This window comes from Balaenoptera ricei, chromosome 9 (assembly GCF_028023285.1).
Source record: "Balaenoptera ricei isolate mBalRic1 chromosome 9, mBalRic1.hap2, whole genome shotgun sequence".
NCBI classification, from domain to species: domain Eukaryota; kingdom Metazoa; phylum Chordata; class Mammalia; order Artiodactyla; family Balaenopteridae; genus Balaenoptera; species Balaenoptera ricei.
The window spans coordinates 37,192,436-37,214,551 of NC_082647.1; the positions used below are offsets into that span (position 1 = coordinate 37,192,436).

General features: G+C 34.0%; 1 protein-coding gene across 1 annotated transcript in view; it reads left to right on the plus strand.

Moving 5' to 3' along the window:
- Window positions 1-22,116, plus strand: part of BMT2 (base methyltransferase of 25S rRNA 2 homolog) — a 79,789-nt gene that overhangs the window by 15,271 nt on the left and 42,402 nt on the right. Inside the window, exon 3 of the mRNA XM_059932686.1 lies at window positions 16,547-16,717. Coding sequence (XP_059788669.1) covers window positions 16,547-16,717 — 171 coding nt within the window. The remainder of the gene's footprint in view (window positions 1-16,546; window positions 16,718-22,116) is intronic.

The following is a 22,116-nucleotide window of genomic DNA, read 5'->3' on the forward strand; positions in this document are numbered from 1 at the left end:
GTGAGTGTTTTTATGAACTAACATTTTTGGTTTCTAATGTATTATTTAAATTCTTAAGTCTAAATAATGCCGTATATGATTCATTGTACCAAAATAGAAATGTTTTAAAACAGATGATGTCTTTTAAATAGCTTCTCCCCATTTGCCTCACTTTCTCTCTGTTTATTTCTTTCACCTTTTTTTAATCAAAATGTTTTTCTTTGATATAACTTAAATTTCTTTGTTTCAACTTTTTAAACGTATAACTTTAAATACATTTAATATGTTTAATTAAGCACTGGTACATTTAAAATATGAGATTTAGCACTTGACTCATCATTAATAAGTTATAGTATAGAAATTTCTTTAGACAATTATATTTGGATTCAAGTAAAAATGAATACTTTCAATTCTTTAAAGCTGAAAACATCTTAAAAGTTTCCAAATCCTGAATTTTTATATGTGATTCAGGGTATTCCAGCACTTATATTGACTTTGGATAATGTTTATTTTCTCATAGCAGAGCTTCTAATTTTAAAAACATCAGAAAATGGAATACTGCTGATCATTTCTCTCAAGTGGTAAAATAATAAGAATGAATTTGTATATTGACTGAATTTAAAAATCACTTCCCAGAAAACAAAACATTATCTTTCTGCTTGGACAATAAGTTTATGGTAACTTTAGGTTTATATTTCATTTCAATTAGTTTTTATTCAAAGTTTCTGTTTTGATTTCATTTAAAAGTTATGTAATAGTGCCTATTTCATTTATTCAACAAATAATCCAGAGAAAAATATGTATTTTACTTCATTCTTTTATTTATTCATTTAATAAATAAATTTAAATGATTGTCTACTGTGTACCAGTCACATCATAGGCACTGTGAGTATAGCACTCAACCAAACAGATAAAATCCTTGCTCTCACTGAACTTACATGCTAGTGAGGGTTAGAAGCAAGAAACAATACATAAGTCAAATATACACTAGGTCAGATAATGGTAAGTGCTGTGAGAAAAATAAAGCAAGGAGAAATAAAACAATTTTAAATAGGGTAGACAGAGAAGGCCTCACTAAAGTGATGTGTAAAAGACATGAAGGAAGTAAGAGAGCAAGCCTTAACAAGTCCAGAGGCCTTGAGACAGGAGCTTGCTGGCATGTTTCAGAAACAGCAAGGAGACCAGTGTGGCTAGAACAGAATGAGAAGGGGAGAGTGATAGAAAATAAGATAACAAACAGCTAGATTTTGTAGGATCTTGTGGACCATGGTAAAGACATTGGCCTTTATTCTGCATGAGATGCGAAGTCATTAAGTGTTTTAAGAAGAAGAAGTAACAGGATCTTATTAATCTTTTGAAATGTGTCAGTGATTTTTAAGAACTAATTGTAGTGTTAAGATAGACTATAGAAAAGGCAAGGATGTTAGTAAGGAAACCAGTTAGGAAGCTGCTACAGTAATCAAGGCACAAAGTTATAGTGAAACAGTTCTCTTGGAGAAGGAGAGAGTGAATGGACAGACTGTGTGGTAGGGTTAATGCTCAAATGAGTATAATGACTTAAGAGAGGAGCAGGGGAGATGGTGATGTATACATGGTGGTGATTATGATGATATGTAAGAAGTGAGCTGAAAATGTGAGGTAGGTGAGGAACAATGAAAAGATTGTTATTATCAATGGATTGTGGAGCCAAAGAATTGTGGAGTTGAACTAAAGGAAGGAGCCAGAATAATAAGAAATGAGATGCTTGGGATTAAAATGTTTGGGTTTTTTTTTTTTTTTTTTTTTTTTTTTGCTTTTTCTAGAGGAAAAATGGTTATAAATGTGACTATTCTACAAAGTATACATTTCTCCTTCAAGCTAAGAAACGCAAATTGAGGCATACTACTGAGCCAAATATTTCCCTTGTGATACAAAGTAATACTGTAATCCAATCAGGAAGTCAGTACCATCGCTATTTAAGACCAGCATTCTTTGCTCTTAGCAGCACTGCTTTTAAATTAGTATTCCAATACATCAGGCAAGCTCTCAGACTTTATTTCAAATACCACTTTGATATGTGGTATTCTCATAGGAGCATTTGCTTGTACCTTCCACTTGAATAATGAATATGCCTCACACTTCACTCTTCTTTCTTTTTCCTCAGATTTGTGTTTTTATCAATAGTTTTTGTATCTACATGTGTTCTGAAAGAGGTCATTTTTAGGTCAAACTGCTGAAAAAGAACATTAATAAGAATTTAGGTCAAACTGCTGAAAAAGAACAGTGGCAAAATACGGTAAAAAGATTTTACTATGGAAAGTAATCCCAAGAGAAGTTTTATAGTGTCTTTACTTTAAACTTAAAACTAGGTTGGGAAAAAAGGCTTCAAAGCAATATTGAATTTTGAAATGAGTTATCTGTAGTTCTAACTTGGGTTATATGTATTTCCTTTCCCTGTTGACAGTTCTAAGAGAGCAGTGTCACTCTGAAAAGCTAAAATCAGCTTTAAAAGGGGTTTGACAAAAGTTCGCTTCCAGTAGTTATACTAAAAACTTTAGAGGAATTTGATGTGTGAAATAAGTCTTACTGACATTACCTTGCTGAGATTTTGTTGACTGTTTAGCTTGAAGAATTATACATAAGATTTCCTTCTAAAAATTAGTAAAATTATATTTGTAATATGAAGTATTTAAATTAGAAACAAAACACAATATAAAGTTATAGTTGTATGTTTAATAAAAGAATTTGCCTTTTCTAACTCTCCACACAGAGGAACATATAAACACACCATTTCCTGAACCATTTGAAAGTAAATTGCAGATGACATGACATTTCATCTCCATCTCCTACATAACCACAATACTATATAAACACATTAAGATGATTAACAGTAATTTCCTAAAATATCTAGTGCATAAAATTCAGATTTTTGTTATTGTCCCCATAACATACTTTATAATTTGTTTCTCCTAAATCAAGGCTTGTGCTTTGGTGGTTAAATTTTTTAGGTTATTGTTTTTGTTTTCCCTAACATTGTTTTTAGAGAAATGTCAGTTGATTTGTAAAATATACCACATTCTGTATTTTGTGATTGTTGGTTCGAGGTGATTAGTAGCATTGTTCAAATATTCTATATATCCTTACTGATTTTTCTTTTTGGCCTTCTATCAGTTACCAAAAGAGATGTTTCCAAGATATCATTTTACTTAATTTTTCTATAATAATTTGGCTCTTCTTTAAAGATTTCATTTTTCTATTGAAGTTCTCCATATTTTCATCTATTCAGTTAATATTTTTCTCTATTAAAAAAATTTATAATAGTTATTTTAAGTCCTTGTCAGCTTATTCCAACATAAAATTAATCTGTGGTTCTGTTTCTTTTGGCTGTTTTTTCTTTTGGTTATGGATCATTTTTTTCTGCTGCATTGTATGTCTGGTAATTTTTAAAAATACACTGGGTTGGCCAAAAAAGTTTGTTCGGGTTTTTCCATAACAGCTTACAGAAAAACCCGAACGAACTTTTTGGCCAACCCATATATACTGGCATTATGTTTAGAAGAGACTGGGGTAAATATTATTTTCCCAGAGAGGGCATGGTTTTTTCTCTGATAGGCAGCTGGGATAAGAGATTGAACACTTTGATCTCATCAGGAGTTAGGCTGGGTTGAAGCTGGATTACCACTTTAGATAGTTTCAGTTCACATCTGGCTTCAAATGCCTTGAGAGTGAGTCCTGTTCTGTGTATATTACAGGTACCAACCTGTAGCAGGACTCTGGGACCTAAGCCCATGGAAGAGTGCAGAGAATTTTCTTTGCTTTTTTAGTCCCACTCCCAAGTCTCCAGTGCTCCCCCCTCCCCCACCTTTTTCTTACTTGAAAAAAGACCTATGGGGGGAAGGCAGGAGAATGGGGTGAACAATCTCTGCATTTGGATTTCTTAAAGTTTCCAGTGTGTCACTCCATTCTAAGCAGCCATTGAAAGCTCTGCTGCTTTTCCTTTAATCGAACAAAATTCCTCTACCTTGGAAGGCTTGATCCTTCACCACTCATGCTCCTTTTCAGCAAATGCACAAAGTGCCTGTGGTCCCTTCCATTAGACCTCTTTGCATACTCAGTTCTCTTGATTTCTTTTTAATACATTATTTTTTAGATTGTGTAGGTTTTTTTCTTTTTTCCTAGTTATAGCACAACCAGGGGTCTGTTATGATTATCTGTATCCTAATCCAAAACTAGCTTTGTGTCTTTGTTTTGGATTTATTTGATTGTTTTATCGTGGTGCCATTTAACTACTTCCTCAGTCTCCTTTATTTCTTATAAACTGAACGTTGAGTCTAAAGTGTTGATTCAGGTCCCAGATTTTTGCCAAAATATTTATTAGGTGAAACTGCATACTTCACATTGCAACACATTAGCAAGTTCTTATTGTCAGGTTATTCCACTATTAGAGATGCTAAATTTTGCCATTTGGTTAAGGTGGTAACTACTAGATCCTTCCATTGTAAACTTATGTTTTCCCTTTGTAATTAGCAAGTCATACGTAGAGTGACATTTTTGGCTTGTGGATCAATCCTGTCTCCCAACAATGTTTCAACTAACAGGTTTACTCCATTTATTAAATAAATTTGGGGTGGTAAAATGATTTTTTTAATTGTATCATTCGTTGCATTTATTAGCGGTCATTCTTCTGTAAATAAAAACTTTCCCTTATGAACAGGGAATGATTACATGTTTTCTGGAAAGGCTAGGTAAAAATAAACATATACATGTAATTCTTTCTGTTTAATTAGCAATTTTCAGAGTAAGGAGTTGGTGTAATAGTCAATTCCGATTGTGACAAATGAGTTGTGGTGGTGGTGTTGTTTGGTTTTGGTGGGTTTTGTCTGTTTGTTTTTGGAATATCACTGTAGGCTCCTGGATTCACTTTTTCCATCAGTCTTTGATTTGTGTGTGTGTGTTTGTCTTCAAATTAATCCGTATTTAGCCAGTGGGAGCTTCTTCAAAGCTGGCTTCTTGGTTCTGACATCACCTTTGAGCACTTCTTGCTATCTACTACAAGATAAGCTTTACCTTCCAAGTCAAGACCTACAATCAAGGAGCCTTAGTTTCTTGTAGTGAGAAATAGAAATTAAGATCTGGGCACTAGATATGCTTCTGGGGTGTCCTTCCTTCTAGAATTTTTCACTGAACAGAAATATTTATAGTCTTAAATTCATAATTGATATTTACTATTCAAATGTAACATTACAGGTTTTTTGCCTAACTTCTTTGTTTTATATTTGTATATTATCTCTTCTGTTACTCTGAAGGACTTAGTTTGGAATAACATCAACATATTTGCTTTGTTCTATAGTTAACATAAAATGGTTTCAAAATTACAGTACCAATTCTACTTCTAACAATAAACTGAGTGAAGTTTAAGACTTCTTTGCAGTTAGTTCTTTCGTCTTTAGAACATATCTCACTAAGGGTCACAATACTGTGTTTAAAAGTTACTTGAAACAATTCTTTTGTGTATGGTTATGTTACCAATTTACTTTGTAGTTAGTTTCACTTTACTTTGTTTTATGGGCTTTTTTCTTATTTTCTTTTAATCTGAGGGAATATAAGGCATTTACATGGTTCAAAAGTCAAAACTTGGGGCTTCCCTGGTGGCGCAGTGGTTGAGAATCTGCCTGCTAATGCAGGGAACACGGGTTCAAGCCCTGGTCTGGGAAGATCCCACATGCCGCGGAGCAACTGGGCCCGTGAGCCACAACTGCTGAGCCTGCGCGTCTGCAGCCTGTGCCCCGCAACGGGAGGGGCCGCGATAGTGAGAGGCCCGCGCACCACAATGAAGAGTGGCCCCCGCTTGCTGCAACTAGAGAAAGCCCTCGCACGAAACGAAGACCCAACACAGCTAAAAATAAATAAATAAATAAAGTAGCTATTAAAAAAAAAAGTCAAAACTTTACAAAAAGGTATACTCAGAATAGGCCCCCTTCCATTTTCTTCATTTGTTTCTTGTTTCTCCTTTTTGCAGAAATAAGCAAATTCATACAATGTATATACATGTATCCATCCTGTCTTATCTCTTCAAGTGGTACATGTCATATACTCTCTTTTGCACATTTCATTTTTACTTAATATTATGTCATGGAGATCATTCTATTTGATATTGTATTAATCAGGGTTCTCCAGAGAATTGGCTCATGTGTTTGTGAAGGCTGACAAGTCCCAACATCTGCAGGATGAGTTGACACACCAGAGACCCAGGAGAACCAAACCAATGGTGTAATTCCTATCCTGAGGCCAGCAGGCTCGAGACCCAGGAAGAGCTGCTGTTTCAGTTTGAGTCTGAAGGCAGGAAAAATTCAGTGTTCCAGTTCAAAGGCAGTCAGGCAAGAAGAATCTCGCATACTCTGGGGAGGGTCAGCTTTTTTGTTTTATGCAGACCTTCAAGTGGTGGGATACAGCCTACCCTCATTAAGAAGGACAATCTGCTTTACTCAGTCTACCCATTTAAATGTTAGTCTCATCCAGAAACGTCCTGACAAAAATACTCAGAATGTTTGACCAGATATTTAGGCACCCCATAGCCCAGTCAAGTTGACACATAAAGTGACCATCACAAGTATATAGATGTCTTCCTCATTTTGTTAAGTTACATACAAGCTTTTTCTGTTGCAAATAGTGCTGTAATGAATAACCTTGTGCATATTCATTTTGTATTTTTGGCATTGTATCTTTGTAGATTTGTAGACGTGGAATTGCAGAGTAAAAGAGTAAATGCATATGTGATTTTGTTGGATATTGCCACATCACCCTCCATAGACGTTATATCATGTAATTCCACCAGCAAAAATGACAATACCTGTTTCTCCAAAATCTTACCAACAGAGTATGTTGCCTACCTGTTGAATTTTTGCCAGTCTGATAGATGGGAATTGATATCTCTGTGTGATTTTAGTTTACGTGTCTGTTATGAATGATGTTGAGTACGTTTTCATATACTTAGGAAATATTTGCCTTTTTTTTCTGTGAATTATGTGTTTGTGTTTTTGATGCTTTTTTTCCTAATGGTTTTTGGTCCCTTTTTTCTTGATTTTTTTTAGAGCTCTTTATATAATTTAGAGATACGTGCCCTTTTTCTTTGAGTTTGTATCTTTTGCCATGCAAGTTTTTGTTTTGCCATGCAGAAGGTTTTTGTTTTCACGTAATCAGATATATCTGTCTCTTCTTTTATTGCTTCCAGATTCCAGTTGTCTTAGAAAAGCTTTTCTGATTCCCAGACTGTAGGAATTCCTATTAGAAATTCACTCATGTTTTCTTGTAGTACTTTTATGGTAATCATTTTTTTTTTTACATTTAGATCTCTGGCCTCCTTGGAATTCATTCCAGTGTTTGTTGCAAAGTATAGATCTAACCCCCCCCCCATAGTTATTTATTTCTCCAGCATCATTTATGAAAAGGTCTACCTTTTCTACAGTGATTTGACATATACTCACGTGATATACCAAGTTTCCCCACATAATTGGTTCTGTTTTAGGACTTCCTGTAATGATTCCTTGTCTATATCATTTAATCCATGCTATTCTATAACATTCTTCCCCCTCCCCACCACCATTCTTCTTTCTCAGGATTTTCTTGGTTATTCTTGTTGGTTTTTTTTTTCCATATGTACTTTAGAATCAACTGGTCTAACTAAATTTTTTAAAGTTTGTATTGTTATTAGGATTACATTAAATTTTTTAATAACTGGAGAAAAGTGGAATTTTTATAATGTTGAATCATTGTATCCATGAAAAAGTTACATATCCTTCCATTTGTTCTAGTCCACTTTTGAATTTTCAGTCGTGTTTTAAGGTTTTCTGTATAGTGATTATGCACATTTCTTATTATGTTGATTCCTAGGTACTTTATCATTTGTTGCTATTATAAATGAAATCTTTCCTTCCGTTGTATATCCTCACAGGCTATTGTTTGTATACATGTGGAAGCTTTTGATTTTTGTATGTTTTACATCCTGTTTTACTGAATTCTCTTACTGTTTGGATTACTTTGTGATTGATTCTTTTGGGTTCTCTAGGTATATTATCATATCTGTGTATACATAGAGTTTTATTTCTTTCTCTCCAGTTCATTTGACTAATTATTTTTCTGTTGTCTATTGCATTAGCTATGTTTTACTCATTCAGTGATGTGTGTGGTATATCCCCATTATATAAGTTGCTGGCTTTTTTGGCTGATATATAGATACAATTTAACTGTTCGGAAGTATTCACCAAGCTCTGATTGATTGATTGATTGATTTTATTAGGAATAGCTGTTGGATATTGTTGAATGTCCTTTCAGCATCTATGGAAATGAATAAGTTTTCTCCTTGGTTTGTGAATATAGTGAATTATATGGAAGGATTTTTTATATTGAATAATCCTCATATTCCTGAGATACATACTCCTTGGTCATGTTTGATTCTGTTTGTTAAAATTTTATTTCATATTTTACATTGATATTTATTTTTATATTTTGTATTTTATATTTCTGTATTTTTTGTAGACATTTTCACACCTAATTATCATTGTATTTGCTCCATAAAAAATGACTTTAGAAAATTTTCCTTTGTTTGTATGGTCTGGAACTGTTTAAATAGTTTTGGCGTTGCCTAATTTGTACTTGTGTGTTTTATTTATAGAGGTGACTGAGTGATGGCATGGAGAGGTCATTGCCATTGAAAGAATTTATTACTTACATGTCCTGAGAGAAGAGGGTATGCCATGTCACACAGGGAAGCACCACATTTGGTCAGGAGGCAGAAGCAGGAGTGAGGGGAAAAAATAGACCTGATCCTTTATAGGGTTTACATGGGAAAGGCAAAGCAGGGTAAACAGTATAGGACTGGCTAGTTTGAATAATTTTGGTGGGCTTTGGAACATAGGAGCTGTCCCTAACTGTCTGGTACCTGGACCTGGGTTAATTTAGGGTATGGGAAACATGGACTTGTGTGAGAGTTAAATAAAGGAAATGGTTGGGTTGCACATGAGAGGCGTGCTCCCAAGTAAGTTGTTTATTATCTTAAGGAATTAGCTAGCCTTGGGAGAGGCAGTTTCTCCCTGGGTCTGTAAGGCCCTCCCAGATAGCAAAACATCCTAAGTTACAGAAAATTAAAAGCTTGATAAATACAGGGGTTATCTGGTTTTTGAAGTCTTGGTAGAATTCCTCAGTGGATACTGATGCTTTTTGGTGAAGCAACTCTTTGATAACTTTCTCTTATTTCATCTATGAATTTTGGTTTTGTTTAAATTTTGCAATTTAACTGCAAAATTAACTGCAGTTTATTAATTCTACCAGTAATCAAGAGTCAAGTTTAATAAATTTTCCTATATTCCTATATCCTATATTTAGTATACTTACCTAGAAAAATCATGTTTCATCTAAGTTTTCAGCTTTATTTGTATAAAGTTATGCAAATTAAAGAACCAGTTTATGTATTTATTTGTTGGTTCTGTTTTTTCCTAACATTAATATCTTACTCCCTTTTTTTGGTTTGCTTACTTTTTTCCCCTAATCCTTTGAGTTGGATATTTATTTTATTTATTTTGATTCTTTCATTTGTATTGGTATAAATATTAAAGGTCTGAATTTTCCTCAGGTCACTGTTTTAGTGCATTTCTTAGATTCTGACCTGTGGTGGTTTTGTTATTGTTTTTTAGAAGTTCTGTGATTTTTATTAGTACTCTGCCTTTGACTCCAGAGTTATTTAAATTTTAAAACAATTTGCAGGTGAAATGAATTTTTTGTTTTATTATTAGTTCTAGCCTTATTGCATTGAGATTGATTTTGTCTGTATTATTTTTCCTATGGCTCTTACTGTAGTTTTATTTGTGGCCTAATACATGTATATGGTAATTTTTGTGAATATTCCATGTGCACTTGAAAAAGAATAGAGAGAGTGAAGTTTGTTATGTAGTGATAAGATAAACCTTATTATGCTCTTTAGGGCTTCTGTAACCTTACTTATTGTTCATTTACTTGATTGAGAGTGGTATGTTAAAGTTCCCTGTTTTTAGTTTTGCCTGTTTCTCCATGCATCTCATGGAGTTTCTGCTTTGTGAGGATGGCTGCTATGATACGTAGTACATGGCTTCACTGGGAATTGTGGTCTTCAGCATGATAAAGTATCCTTTTTTAATTCATTTAATGCTTTTTATTCTCTACCAGCCTCTTTGTCAACATTTCCCAGTCATCTCATAGATGAAGTTCATGCTTTAATAATCTTGCAACTGTGATATTCTATGAGTTTTTACATACCAAAAGCTATTTTTCTATAGTTTTGTTACAAGATGCATAACTTGGCTAGATATAAAATCCTTGACTCACACTTTCTTTCCTTCAGTTTTGAAAAAAAAAATGTTGCTCTATTTTAGTCTCATTTTGTATCGTTTCCCCTTTTTCTCCCCCCCCCCCACACCCCCCTCGCCTTTTCCCTTCACTCTCTGTTGAACCATTTGAAAGTCAGTTGCAGAAATCACAAGACTTTTGCTCCTGAATACTTCAGTGTGTATCACTGCACTTAGTTGTTATTCCTCTTTGGTCTTCTTTAATGTAGGAAAATTCTCGGTCTTTTATGACATGGACATTTTGTAAAGTCAAAGTTTTACAGACTGTCTCAGTTTGGATTTGTATGGTTGTTTCTTTGTGATTAGGTTCAAGTTAAGCATATTATTAGCAAGAATATCACATAGGTGATATTGTATCCTTCTCAGGGTACTACATCAGGAGGCACATGATGTCTATTCTGTGTTTTTGTTTTTGTTTTTTCTTTCAAATAATCATTATTTTTTTAGAGCAGTTTTAGGTTCACAGCAAAATTAAGCAGAAAATACAGGTAGTTCCCATACACCCTGACCCCCCACATGGGCAGTCACATCACTATCAACATCCATCTATAGTGCTACCTTTGTTGCAGTTGATGAACCCACACTGACACATCATTAGAATCCAAAGTCTATAGTTTACATTAGGGTTCACTTTTGGTATTATATATTTTATGGGTTTTCACAAATATATAATGACAAGTATCCACCATTATAGTATCATACAGAACAGTTTCACTGCTCTAAAAATCCTCTGTGCTCCAACTGTTAATTCCTTCTCCCCCCAACTTTCCCCCGCACCCAGCAACCACTGACTTTTTTACCGTCTCCATAGTTCTGCCTTTTCTAGAATGTATATAGGTGGAATTATGGTATTTAACCATTTCATATTGACATCTTTCACTTAATAATGTGCATTTAAGGTTCCACCATGTCTTTCTTGGCTTGATAGCTTATTTCTCTTTAGTGGTAAATAATATTCCATCGTCTAGATGGACCACAGCTTGTTTATCCTTTCAGCTACTGAAGGATATCTTGGTTGCTTCCACATTTTGGCAGTTATGAACAAAACTGCTGTAGAGACTTCCCTGGTGGTCCAGTGATAAAGAATCCACCTTACAATGCAGGGGACGCAGATTTGATCCCTGGCCAGGGAACTAAGATCCCACATGCCACGGGGCAACTGAACCTGTGCACCACAACTATTGAGCTCGAGTGCCTCAACTAGAGAGCCTGCATGCCACGAACAACAGAGCCCATGCTCTCTGGAGCCCATGCACTACAACTAGAGAGAAGAAACCCAAACGCCACAACTAGGGAGAAACCTGTGTGCCACAATGAAAGATCCCACATGCCTCAACGAAGATCCCGCGTGCCGCAACTAAGACCCGAAGCAGTCAAAAATAAATAAATAAATAAATAAATAATAAATAAATCTTTAAAAAAAAACTGTTGTAAACATCCATGTGCAGGTTGTTGTGTGGAGGTAAGTGTTCAACTCTTTTTGGTAAATACCATGAAAGTTGATTGCTAGATTATATGGGAAGAGTATATTTAGTTTTGTGGGAAATTACCTGTCTTCCAAAGTGACTATACCATTTTGCATTCCCACTAGCAGTGAATGAGAGTTCTTGTTGCTCCACATCTTCGCCAGCGTTTGGTGGTGCTAGTGTTCTGGTTTTCTGTCATTCTAATAATGTGTAGTAGTATCTCATTGCTATTTTAATTTGCATTTCCCTGATGGCATGTGATATGGAGCGTCTTTTTCTTATGCTTATTTGATATCTGTACCTTCTTTAGTGACATGTCTGTTAGGTCTTTTGCCCATTTTTTAATCAGGTTGTTTGTTTTCATAATGTTGAGTTTCGAGGGTCCTTCATATATTTTGGATAACAGTCTTTTATTCGATATATCTTTTGAAAATATTTTCTCCTAGTCTATGGCTTGTTTTCTCATTCTATTGACATTGTCTTTTGCACAGCAGAAGTTTTTTATTTTAATTAAGTCTAGCTTCTCAATTTTTTCTTTTAAGGATTGTGACTTAGATTTGGCAATGACTTTTTAGATATAACACCCAAGGTCATCTAGATTTTCTCCTAAAAATTTATAAAACTCTCTTAAGAGTTTTGTGTTTTACATTTAGCTCTGTGATCCATTTGGAGTTAATTTTTGTGAAGAGTGTAATGTCTGTGTCAGGGTTCATTTTTTGGCATGTCGATATCCGGTTGTTCCAGCACTATTTGTTGAAAAGACTGTCTTTACTCCACTGTATTGCCTTTGCTCCTTTGTCAAAGATCAGTTGAATGTATTTCTGTTCCATTGATCTGTTTGTCTATTGTTCTGCCTACAACATACTGTCCTTGATTACTAATAGTAATAGTATAGTTATAGCTTTATATTAAGTCTTAAAACCAGATGGTGTCAGTCCTCCAACTTTGTTCATCTCCCTCAATATTGTGTTGGCTATTCTGGGTCCTTTGCTTATCCATGTAAACTTTAGAATCCATTTGTTTTATCTATAAGATATTTTGCTCTGCTTTTGATTGGGATTGTGTTGAATGTATAAATCAATTTGGGAAGAGCTAACATAGTGACAGTATTGAGTCTTCCTATCCATATTCATGGAATATCTATTTATGTAGTTCTTCTTTATCCTCAGTTTTCTATTTAATTTCAAATTTGAAATGTTTTTTCATATCTGCATTGCTTAATTATATATAATTAATATTGAAGTGTTATGTTACAATTTTTTTCTCTTTTATAGCTGTTATTTTCTGCGTTTTTGAGAATTTTCATCCACTGAAAAATTTTGATATCTTTCTCTCCCCTTCTAATAGAAACTTGTATGATTGCTGGATTCATTGGACATTTCTTTTATGTGTTTTGTCTTTTATGTTGGACTGTCTCTAGAGGTATAGGTAGAGGTTTGGGTGCTTGCTTTGTTTCTTAATTCCAAAGATCCTTGCTTGATTGCTACAAATATGAAAGTGGAGTTCCTTTAATAAATATTGTCCTCTTTTGGCTGATTTATGAATTTTTAACAGGTTTAACTTATGTCAGTTTGCTCCTTATTCTTAATTGCTTCATTCTTTCCCTTTATCAACACACCTCCAGAGATACCCCCTTTTTTCAAGGTGCTTCCTTTCTCCCTCAGAAATAATATCTTCACAGGGCTCTCACCTTTGGTGACAGCCCTTCCCATATACTTTCCAAACTTTTTCCTTTTGGTCTTCCTGTGCCTAATGCTTTGTTTCACTACGTCCCATAAGTCTTAAGATCTCTCCATTCAGAGTTGGACTCTCTCTGTGGTGAACCTTAGCTGGTATTATCTATTTTTCTGTGCCACCTCTAAGACCCCATCATACCTTCCTCTCTTACACAGTCCTCATCTGACTCTGTACTTTGGGTAACTCCAAAGCCAACTCAGTTGGCCTCAGATTTTTATTTCCCCAATTACATGTAAAATAAGGTGCTATTCCTGTTTTCTAGTTATGCCATAGGTGTGAACTGTGTGTGCTTTTATTTGCTCTTCCTAATGATTTGTATATTTTTTGGAAGTTTTGTAGGGAGATTGGGGTTTAGATGGCAGTTATTATCCCATGAGTATCTGGAATTCTAGCCCTTTAAGTATTTTGCAGTCAAGTCTCTAGGTAACATTGAGATTGAACCACATAAAATTGCAATTTTTGTGGGTCAAGAACTATTGAATATCAGCAGTTCTTTGTGGTTCCACCTAATAGAAAGGTAAGCAATCTCTTTACCCTTGTGTTTCATGCCTTAGTGAAATATTATATGACAAAGGTATTATTTTTAGTATTAATTCCAAGGTGATTCAGGCTATATTTTTCAATCAACCTTACTGAGGTTTAATTAATATACAATAAAATATACCCATTCTAGTGTACAGTTCAGTGAGTAATGACAGTTGTTTACACTTGTGTAACCATCACCACTGTCTAGATACAGAACTTTTCCATGACTCTAAAAAGCTCTAGTGTACACTTCTGTAGTCAGCCCACCCCCCACTCCAAGAAACCACTAAACCATTTCTGTCATTATATTAGATTTCTAAAAAAGGCCACATTCCTAAATTGGCCTGTCAGTCTTGCATGATCTGAAGTTTGCTTACCTCTCCAGTGTCATGTGGCTGTCATTCCTCTCTATATGTGTGTTGGCCTTAGGACCTTTTCACTTATGAGTCCATCCATCCATTTTCTGCCTGGCAGTTTAAATTTCACATGCCTTGAACTGATGTCTATCTCTGCGGGATCCATGTTGCTTTTCTCTTCCATGCCTTTGCTCATGCTGTTCTCTCTGCCAGGAAAGCACTTTCCTCCTTAACTAACATTCTTCCTAGCCTGATTTATTCCTACTTACCTTCCTAAAATCAGCTTATACTACTGATTTTAGATTGGGCGTTAGGTATTTATCAATTATATTTTCTTTACTATTGGGTTGGCCAAAAATTTCTTTTGGAAACCCGAACAAACTTTTTGGCCAACCCAATATATAATTATTTGTCTCCTTCACTAGTCTGAGCTCCTTGAGGGCAGCAATGCCTTCTTCAATTTGTTTTTCCATCACCTATGTGCCTGGCACATGATAGGTACTTAATAAATGTTTGATTAATGATAAATGAGTTTCAACTCCTGTATATAATTTGAGTTAAAATTAAATCTCCATAGGATAAGTTAAAGAAGTCTTTAATAGATACTTAGACAAACTGAAATTGAACTAATAGCATCCTTTAAGTGTGAGGAGAAATGGGCATTGTTTCGTTAGACACCATAGTTCTACTTGCAGAAATCAGTTTTAAATTAATTTTTCAGTTCTTCTCTAGCCATGTGTTTTTGAAACTGCACCAAGCCGTGTCTATGGAGAAAAATAGTCTAGCTTGTTCAGAGTATGAGCTATATGGAATAATAACGTGGTTTAAGAATCTAAAAAGAAAGAAAATTTGTTTAGTTTCCATTTACATTCACTTTAAGCTTTGATAAGTATATCAGTTAATTGTCTAAGTACGTATCTCCTGTCATATTGTAAGCTCAAGGGCCAGAGGCAGATCATACCAGTCTTTCTTCCTTTAAGTTTCTTGTCTTTAATAGCTAGTAAGTGTTTTGAGTTGATTCTGTGGTTCATGTTTATTGTCCTGTTACATACCCAGGCATGGTACCCTACTATTTTCACCCTAAAATTGTATTAGGTATGAAGAAAATTGTTTAATCTTAATGCCAGTCATCAGTTTCTGATTACGGATAACAACTGATATGGGCTAAACTAAATGAGCTTGAGATAATACATCTCGAAAAATCTGCATTTTAATATCCATTTATATTATAAGAATTGAGACAAGTGGTAGTGGTCTCTTGATGGACAGGAATAATTTCCAAGTGTTATAAAAATCACTATTATGTTCAAACCTTTGTTCTCTCTGAATGTATACCTTTATAATATGATACCATTTTTACCTTAACCAGATTTTTATGCTCTTCTTTCAGAGCAAATAGCATGATTCTTAATATGTTGGCAACCTGATTTTGTGACTTTTTTTTTTAACAGCAATTAGGTATAGTTTAATGGAGCTTCTCTTTTGTGTGAAAACTATACATATATATTTTTTTTTATTGGGGTATAGTTGTTTTACAATGTTGTAGTTTCTACTGTACAGCGAAGTGAACCAGCCATATGTATACATATATCTTGCTTTTTTGGATTTCCTTCCCATTTAGGTCAACACAGAGCACTAAGTAGAGTTCCTTGTGCTATACAGCAGGTTATTAGTTATCTATTTTATACATATTAGTGTATATATGTGTGACTTTGTTTTTATAAACCAGGAGGGATCTGAAAAACAACTGTCTACTACCAGCAGAGCTGGCTCAGAATTAACTGTGACTACTATTCTTTTTGGATTCTGTCACTGAATAACAGAGTTATCTAAGCTTTTCTGGAGGAACTTATGTTTTAGCTAAGAATAAAGTTCAGCAAAACATACAGGCACATTGTACTTCTGAAAAAACACTTTTAAACATAATCTATGATCATGCTTTGTTGTATGGTAATTTTCAAAATTTGAAAATGCTACAGGTGCTCAAATTTACCTCTGTTTGACATTTTAAAAATAGGACACTATAATTTGAAAATTTCCCATTTTGATTAATAAAGGTTAATATTTTCCCATTTTATATTATATTCATACCTATTGTTTTAAAATATAACTTTATTTTGCCTTGTAGTGTATGCAGAGAATATTTCCAAAATGGTGGGAAGAGAAAAGCACTTGAAAAAGATGAAAAAAGAGCTGTACTCGCCACTAAGACCACTCCAGCCTTAAATACGCATGAATCTTCTAAACTTGAAGGTCATTTAACCAACCTCAGCTTTACAAACCCTGAATTTATAACTGAGTAAGTATACTTTTCTCCTTAGATTATTAACATTATCCTGGATAGCTGTGTTAATAATGTAAAATAGTGTAATGGTTTATGCCAAGTAGTGGGCAGTTTGCTTGCTTCTCTGGTAGTATGTTAGTCTGAGAAATGTAAATTTGTAATATTATTAGGTAGGAAAGTAGCATAAAATTTTAAGGGATATCTGGGAAACTAGTAGTTCCATAACATCGATTGTTCTCACTAAAAATGAGAAAGAATCATTCATTAAATGTTACATTTTATGGTAATACAAAGAATCAAAACAGTGAAATCCGATTAAATTAAATTTAAAGTGGCTACCCACTGACAAATTACAAATAAGGAATTAATGGAAGATTATTAATAGAACCAATTGCCATTATTTTATTTTCAATATAAAAATCTGCCTGCTGGTAATATATATATATATATGCATATAGGCATAAATTTTATTTAATAAGTACATGAGTATTTTCCCAGTTTTATTGAGATATAATTGACATGTAACACTGTTTAACACATACAACAAAGTGATTTAATATATGTATATGTTGTGAAATGATTACCACAGTAAGTTTAGTTAACCATCCCTCACCTCACCTAATTACCATTTTTTTTCCTTATGAGAATTTTTAGCAATTTTCAAATATACAATACAGTATTGTTAACTATAGTTACCATGCTGAACATTACATCTCCAGAACTTATTTATCTTATAATTGGAAGTACCTTTCACCCAATCCCTAAATTTGTGATCTGACAGTCACAAATCTGATTTTGTTTCTATGCGTTTGGCTTTTTTTTTTTTTTTGACTCTACATAGAAGTAAGATCATACAGTATTTGTCTTTTCATGTCTGACTTACTTCACTTAGTGCAGTGACCTCAAGGTCCATCCGTGTTGTTGCAAATGGCAGGATTTCCCATTTTTTTATGGCTAAATAATATTTCATTGTGTATGTATTATAATCCAATTAATTATTAACAGTATTAAAATTATTTATATACCATAGTACCAGAATAAATTTGTGGAATCAAGTAATATTGTATTACTCTCTTGAAAATGTTAAGCTTGAATAATTCTAGAAACATTCCTAATAGACACTGCAGGCTAACCATGGAAATAAAATTAAATTAACCTCTTAAAACATTTCCAAACCTGTAGATATCAACATAACATTACCTTTGGTTACTTTGATTTTATACCATGTTGAAATATTATCTAGTTAGGTATAAGCAGTTTCATTCAAAAATTAATATACCTTTGATTAGTTCTATAGGTAAAGATCTTTACCTTTATTCAAAGGTTACTACAAAGCTTACAAAGCATAATGAGTTACTAAACATCTTATAACTCAGGTGTTATGAACATTCTTAAATATTTTTAAAATATTGACCAGCATAAGAAATTATATAGTTAACAGTGCTATCGAAAACAGGTACATATGGAAAATGTGAACCCTAGGATTTCTATATCGTTCTTTTTTTATAGTCTCTGTTTCATTGTTGAGATTACCGTGTTTGTTAAGTCATTGTCATATTTTCCTTTTCCTCTTTTGAACGTAGTTTCTTTGAATTCTTTGAACATTTTTATAATAGCTGATTTGAGGTCTTTGCTAAATACAACATTTGGGCTCACTCAGAATCTATTTACTTTTTCTTGAATATGGATTACACTTTCCTGTTTTTCTCTGCATGTCTCATAATTTTTTGTTGAAAACTGTCCAATATATTTTTGAAGTTATAGAAACTCTTGTTTTGGACTTTTCCCCAAGGAGGGTGGTGGTGGTGGTGGTTTTTAGTAATCTCCCTGCACTTAATCTGTGGGGTCTGTTTCCCTGGTAGTTCGTACATTACTATTATTTTTATTTTTTTAGGCTGGTTTCCTACGGTTTGTACCTGTGTCTGCACAGATTAGGGGTCAATGATAGGTCAGAGGTTGTGCTCAAACACCTCTCCAGCCTGTAGGGCTCCCACCCTCTGCCAGTGGATGTGTGTTGATTTGGGAGTACATTTAAAATTCAGGCAGTCTCCAAGTCTGCCTCACTTTTTGCTTTCCATCAGGCCCTTGTGGGTCTCCCGTGCATGTTCATTTAGCCTCCCAAGCAGCCAAGGCTATGTGGAAAGTTTATCTAGTGCTTCTGTGCCTCTCTTATTTCTAGGATATTTCTGGAATTTCTAAATTTCTGCCCAGTCTTCCAGTCTACAGCTCTGGCCAACCAAAACTGCAGCCTGAAGCTAGCATAGCTGCTGACTTGCCCTGTTTGTTTCTTACCATGTTTGTTACTTTTACTGACATTGTTCTGTGGGTTTTTCACCCTCTGCTCCAAATCCCATTAACCCCTTCCAGCAGTGTAGTTGCTGTTTTTCACAGCCAGCCCTGTCCTCAAAGAACTTCCATACCAACGGAGCAAAGGGTGGGGATGATGAGAGTGGCTTCAGGCAAAGACACCGCAGATCCCCACTGTTGTTAGCTAAGATTTCGCTGGTTTTCATGAATAAACACTTTGCAATGTGTTTGCCTGTGTTTGAGCCCTGAAATGGTTGTGTTTGGTGATTGTGTTCTTTGTTATAGTTGTTTACTGAGGAGTGGATTTGCCAGCCTCTCCCCTGCCATAGTCAAGAAATTTCAGTCTCTGATTTAATTGTAAAGGAGAAAAAGTAGTTTTAAGTATTTAAAGGAAATATGATTGTCATAGGTCAGGACTTACTTAGTATTGAAATTAAGCATTGAAACGTCTTAGCCTAGGATGGCTAGGTTTAGATTTCCTTCATTCTAGAAACTACTTTGTATAGCATCTGGCCCCAACATGTGTATGTAGACTTATCCCTTCCGCTCCTCCTACCATTATTGCAGCCCATATTCTAGTCTTATGGAACTGTTTAAATTCCCCTAGTGGCACACGCATGTTCTCACTTTCTGGCATTTGCAAGTACAATATATCCTCTTTCTGATCAACTATTGCTGTATTATATTAGGCTATATTTGAAGCATCTTCCCTTCCAGAACTTATCTTGAACTTCTCAAAAGAATTGGTACTCTGGTACCAATATCAAACCTTTTAATACTCTATTACAGTACTTATCATGTTGTATTAAAATCAGTATTGTATATTTTCCTGACTGCAAATGAAATACGATAACAGTATGAAAAATTTGCATGTAGAGAAGATTATAGGTGTAGAAACATTATTACTCAATCCTGGTTACATTTAGGTATATTTCTTTCCAGTCTTTTTAATAGGCACTGTTTTCTTACACAATAGAGACCATGCAGTATAAAAAATTTTGTGTAAACTGCTCTTTCTGTGCTATTAAAACACTCATTCTGCATTATATTTTATCATAAATATCTACCACTTTATGTGTCTAAATAGAAAGTGATCCTCATATAAAATAATAATCAATTTTTCCAAAGAGAATTTCTCGCTCTCTTACACATACACATTTTTAGAGAGGTAGATGAAATAGTCAAAGGTCAGATGTTTACTCTCTTTATTTATAGATATTATTATGTAGGAAGATATGTATTTGTTACTATCTAAATCTGTTTGACTTCCAACTTTGGGTAGCAAGTGTAGCTAGCAAGGGTTATCTTTTTCCCGGTCTTATCACAAAATCAAGTCATTTTGATTTCCGGGTTCAGATAGTGAGGGCTCACATAGCAAAAATACCTTGGGTTTTTTCACTTACATTTTACGAAAACCAAAAATTTATTACTACTAGAGTCACTTTTTAAAGTCATCTATGGCTCAGAATTGAGACGTGACACTTTTTGAATCTGTATATAATGTGATAGCTGGAAATTTTATCCCAAGCCCCAATTACTACCATTCCTTGTAATACTAAGATCGCCGTGTCCCGACCCTCCTTCATGTTGTACATATATACTTGTAAATGATACAAAATAAGTACTTTGCTTTCTTTTTAAAAGTATTATTTTTTCAAAACATTTACAAAATAGGCCATATTCTGGGCCATAAAACACACCTTAACAAATTTAGAAAGATTTGAGTTATATAAAGTATTCTCTCAGACCACAATAGAATTAAAGTATAAATCAATAACAAAGAGAACTGGAAAATCCCAAAATATTTATAGATTATCTAATTAGCACATGGGTCAAACAAGAAGTCTCAGGAGAAGTTTTAAAATACTTTGCACTAATTGCACTAAATGAAAATGCATCTTATCAAAATTGGAGAGATGTAGTGAAAGCATGCTTAGAGGGAAATTTTTAACATTGAATGAATATATTAGAAAAGAAGAAAAATGTAAAATCAGTAATCTAAACTTCTACCTTAGGAAACTAGAAAAACAAGAGCAAATTAGATCCAAAATAAGCAGAGAAAAAGAAATAGTAAAAATTAGAGCAGAAATTAATGAAATTGAAAACAGGAAAACCATAGAGAAAATCAGTGAAACTAAAAGCTGGTTCTTTGAAGGTCAATAAAATTGATAATCCTCTGGTCAAGCTAACCAAAAAAAAAAAAAAAAGACAAATTACTAATATTAGAAATGAAAGCAGGGCCATCACTACTGATCACATTGACAATAAAAGGATAATATAGGCATATTAGGAATAACTGTATGCCCACAAATTCGATAACTTAGATGAAATTCCTTGAAAGACACAATCTACCAAAATTCACACAAAGAGAAATAGATCATCTGAATAGGTTTTTATTAATTAAAGAAGTTAAAGCAATAATGAATAGTCTTCCAAAACAGAAAGCATCAGGCCTAGTTGGTTGCGCTGGTGATATCTACCATTTAAGGAAAAAAAAGACCAATTCTCTACAATCTGTTCCAGAATATAGAATCAGAGGGAACACTTCTGAATTCATTCTGTGAGCCCAGCAGAATGTAATTTAAGATGTTAAACCAGTGTTCCCATTTCCCAATCTAAAGTAAAAAAGAAAATTTTTAAATAAAAGAAAAAATCATATGAAATCAGAAAAATAAAATTCATTCTGTGATGTTCTAGTACTTGCCATGGTAGAAACATGGCATACATGCTTTCATAATACTTTCCAAAATCCATGATAAATGTAAGTAGTTGGTCATTGGATCTTTCCTACAGAGCCTGGACTTGGCCTCAGAATCCCTTTTACACAGTACTCTAAGAAGCTGTTACCAATTAATCAGTCAATATAAGAGAAGAAACTCATCTGCAATTTATGTCCATTACTGTTGTTACAAATAGAACACACAGTTTTGACTCTAAGTTTCTTAGCATCTAAGCCAAGGCTTCGAATAGGATCATTTCATTATTTCTTTTTTTTAAGGATTGTCTGTTCATGTCATTTGCTCACTTAAGTTTTATGATCTTAAGTCTATCAATTTGTATGAGCTCTTTAGTACTCAGGATATTACTGGACATTTATAGTGATTTGA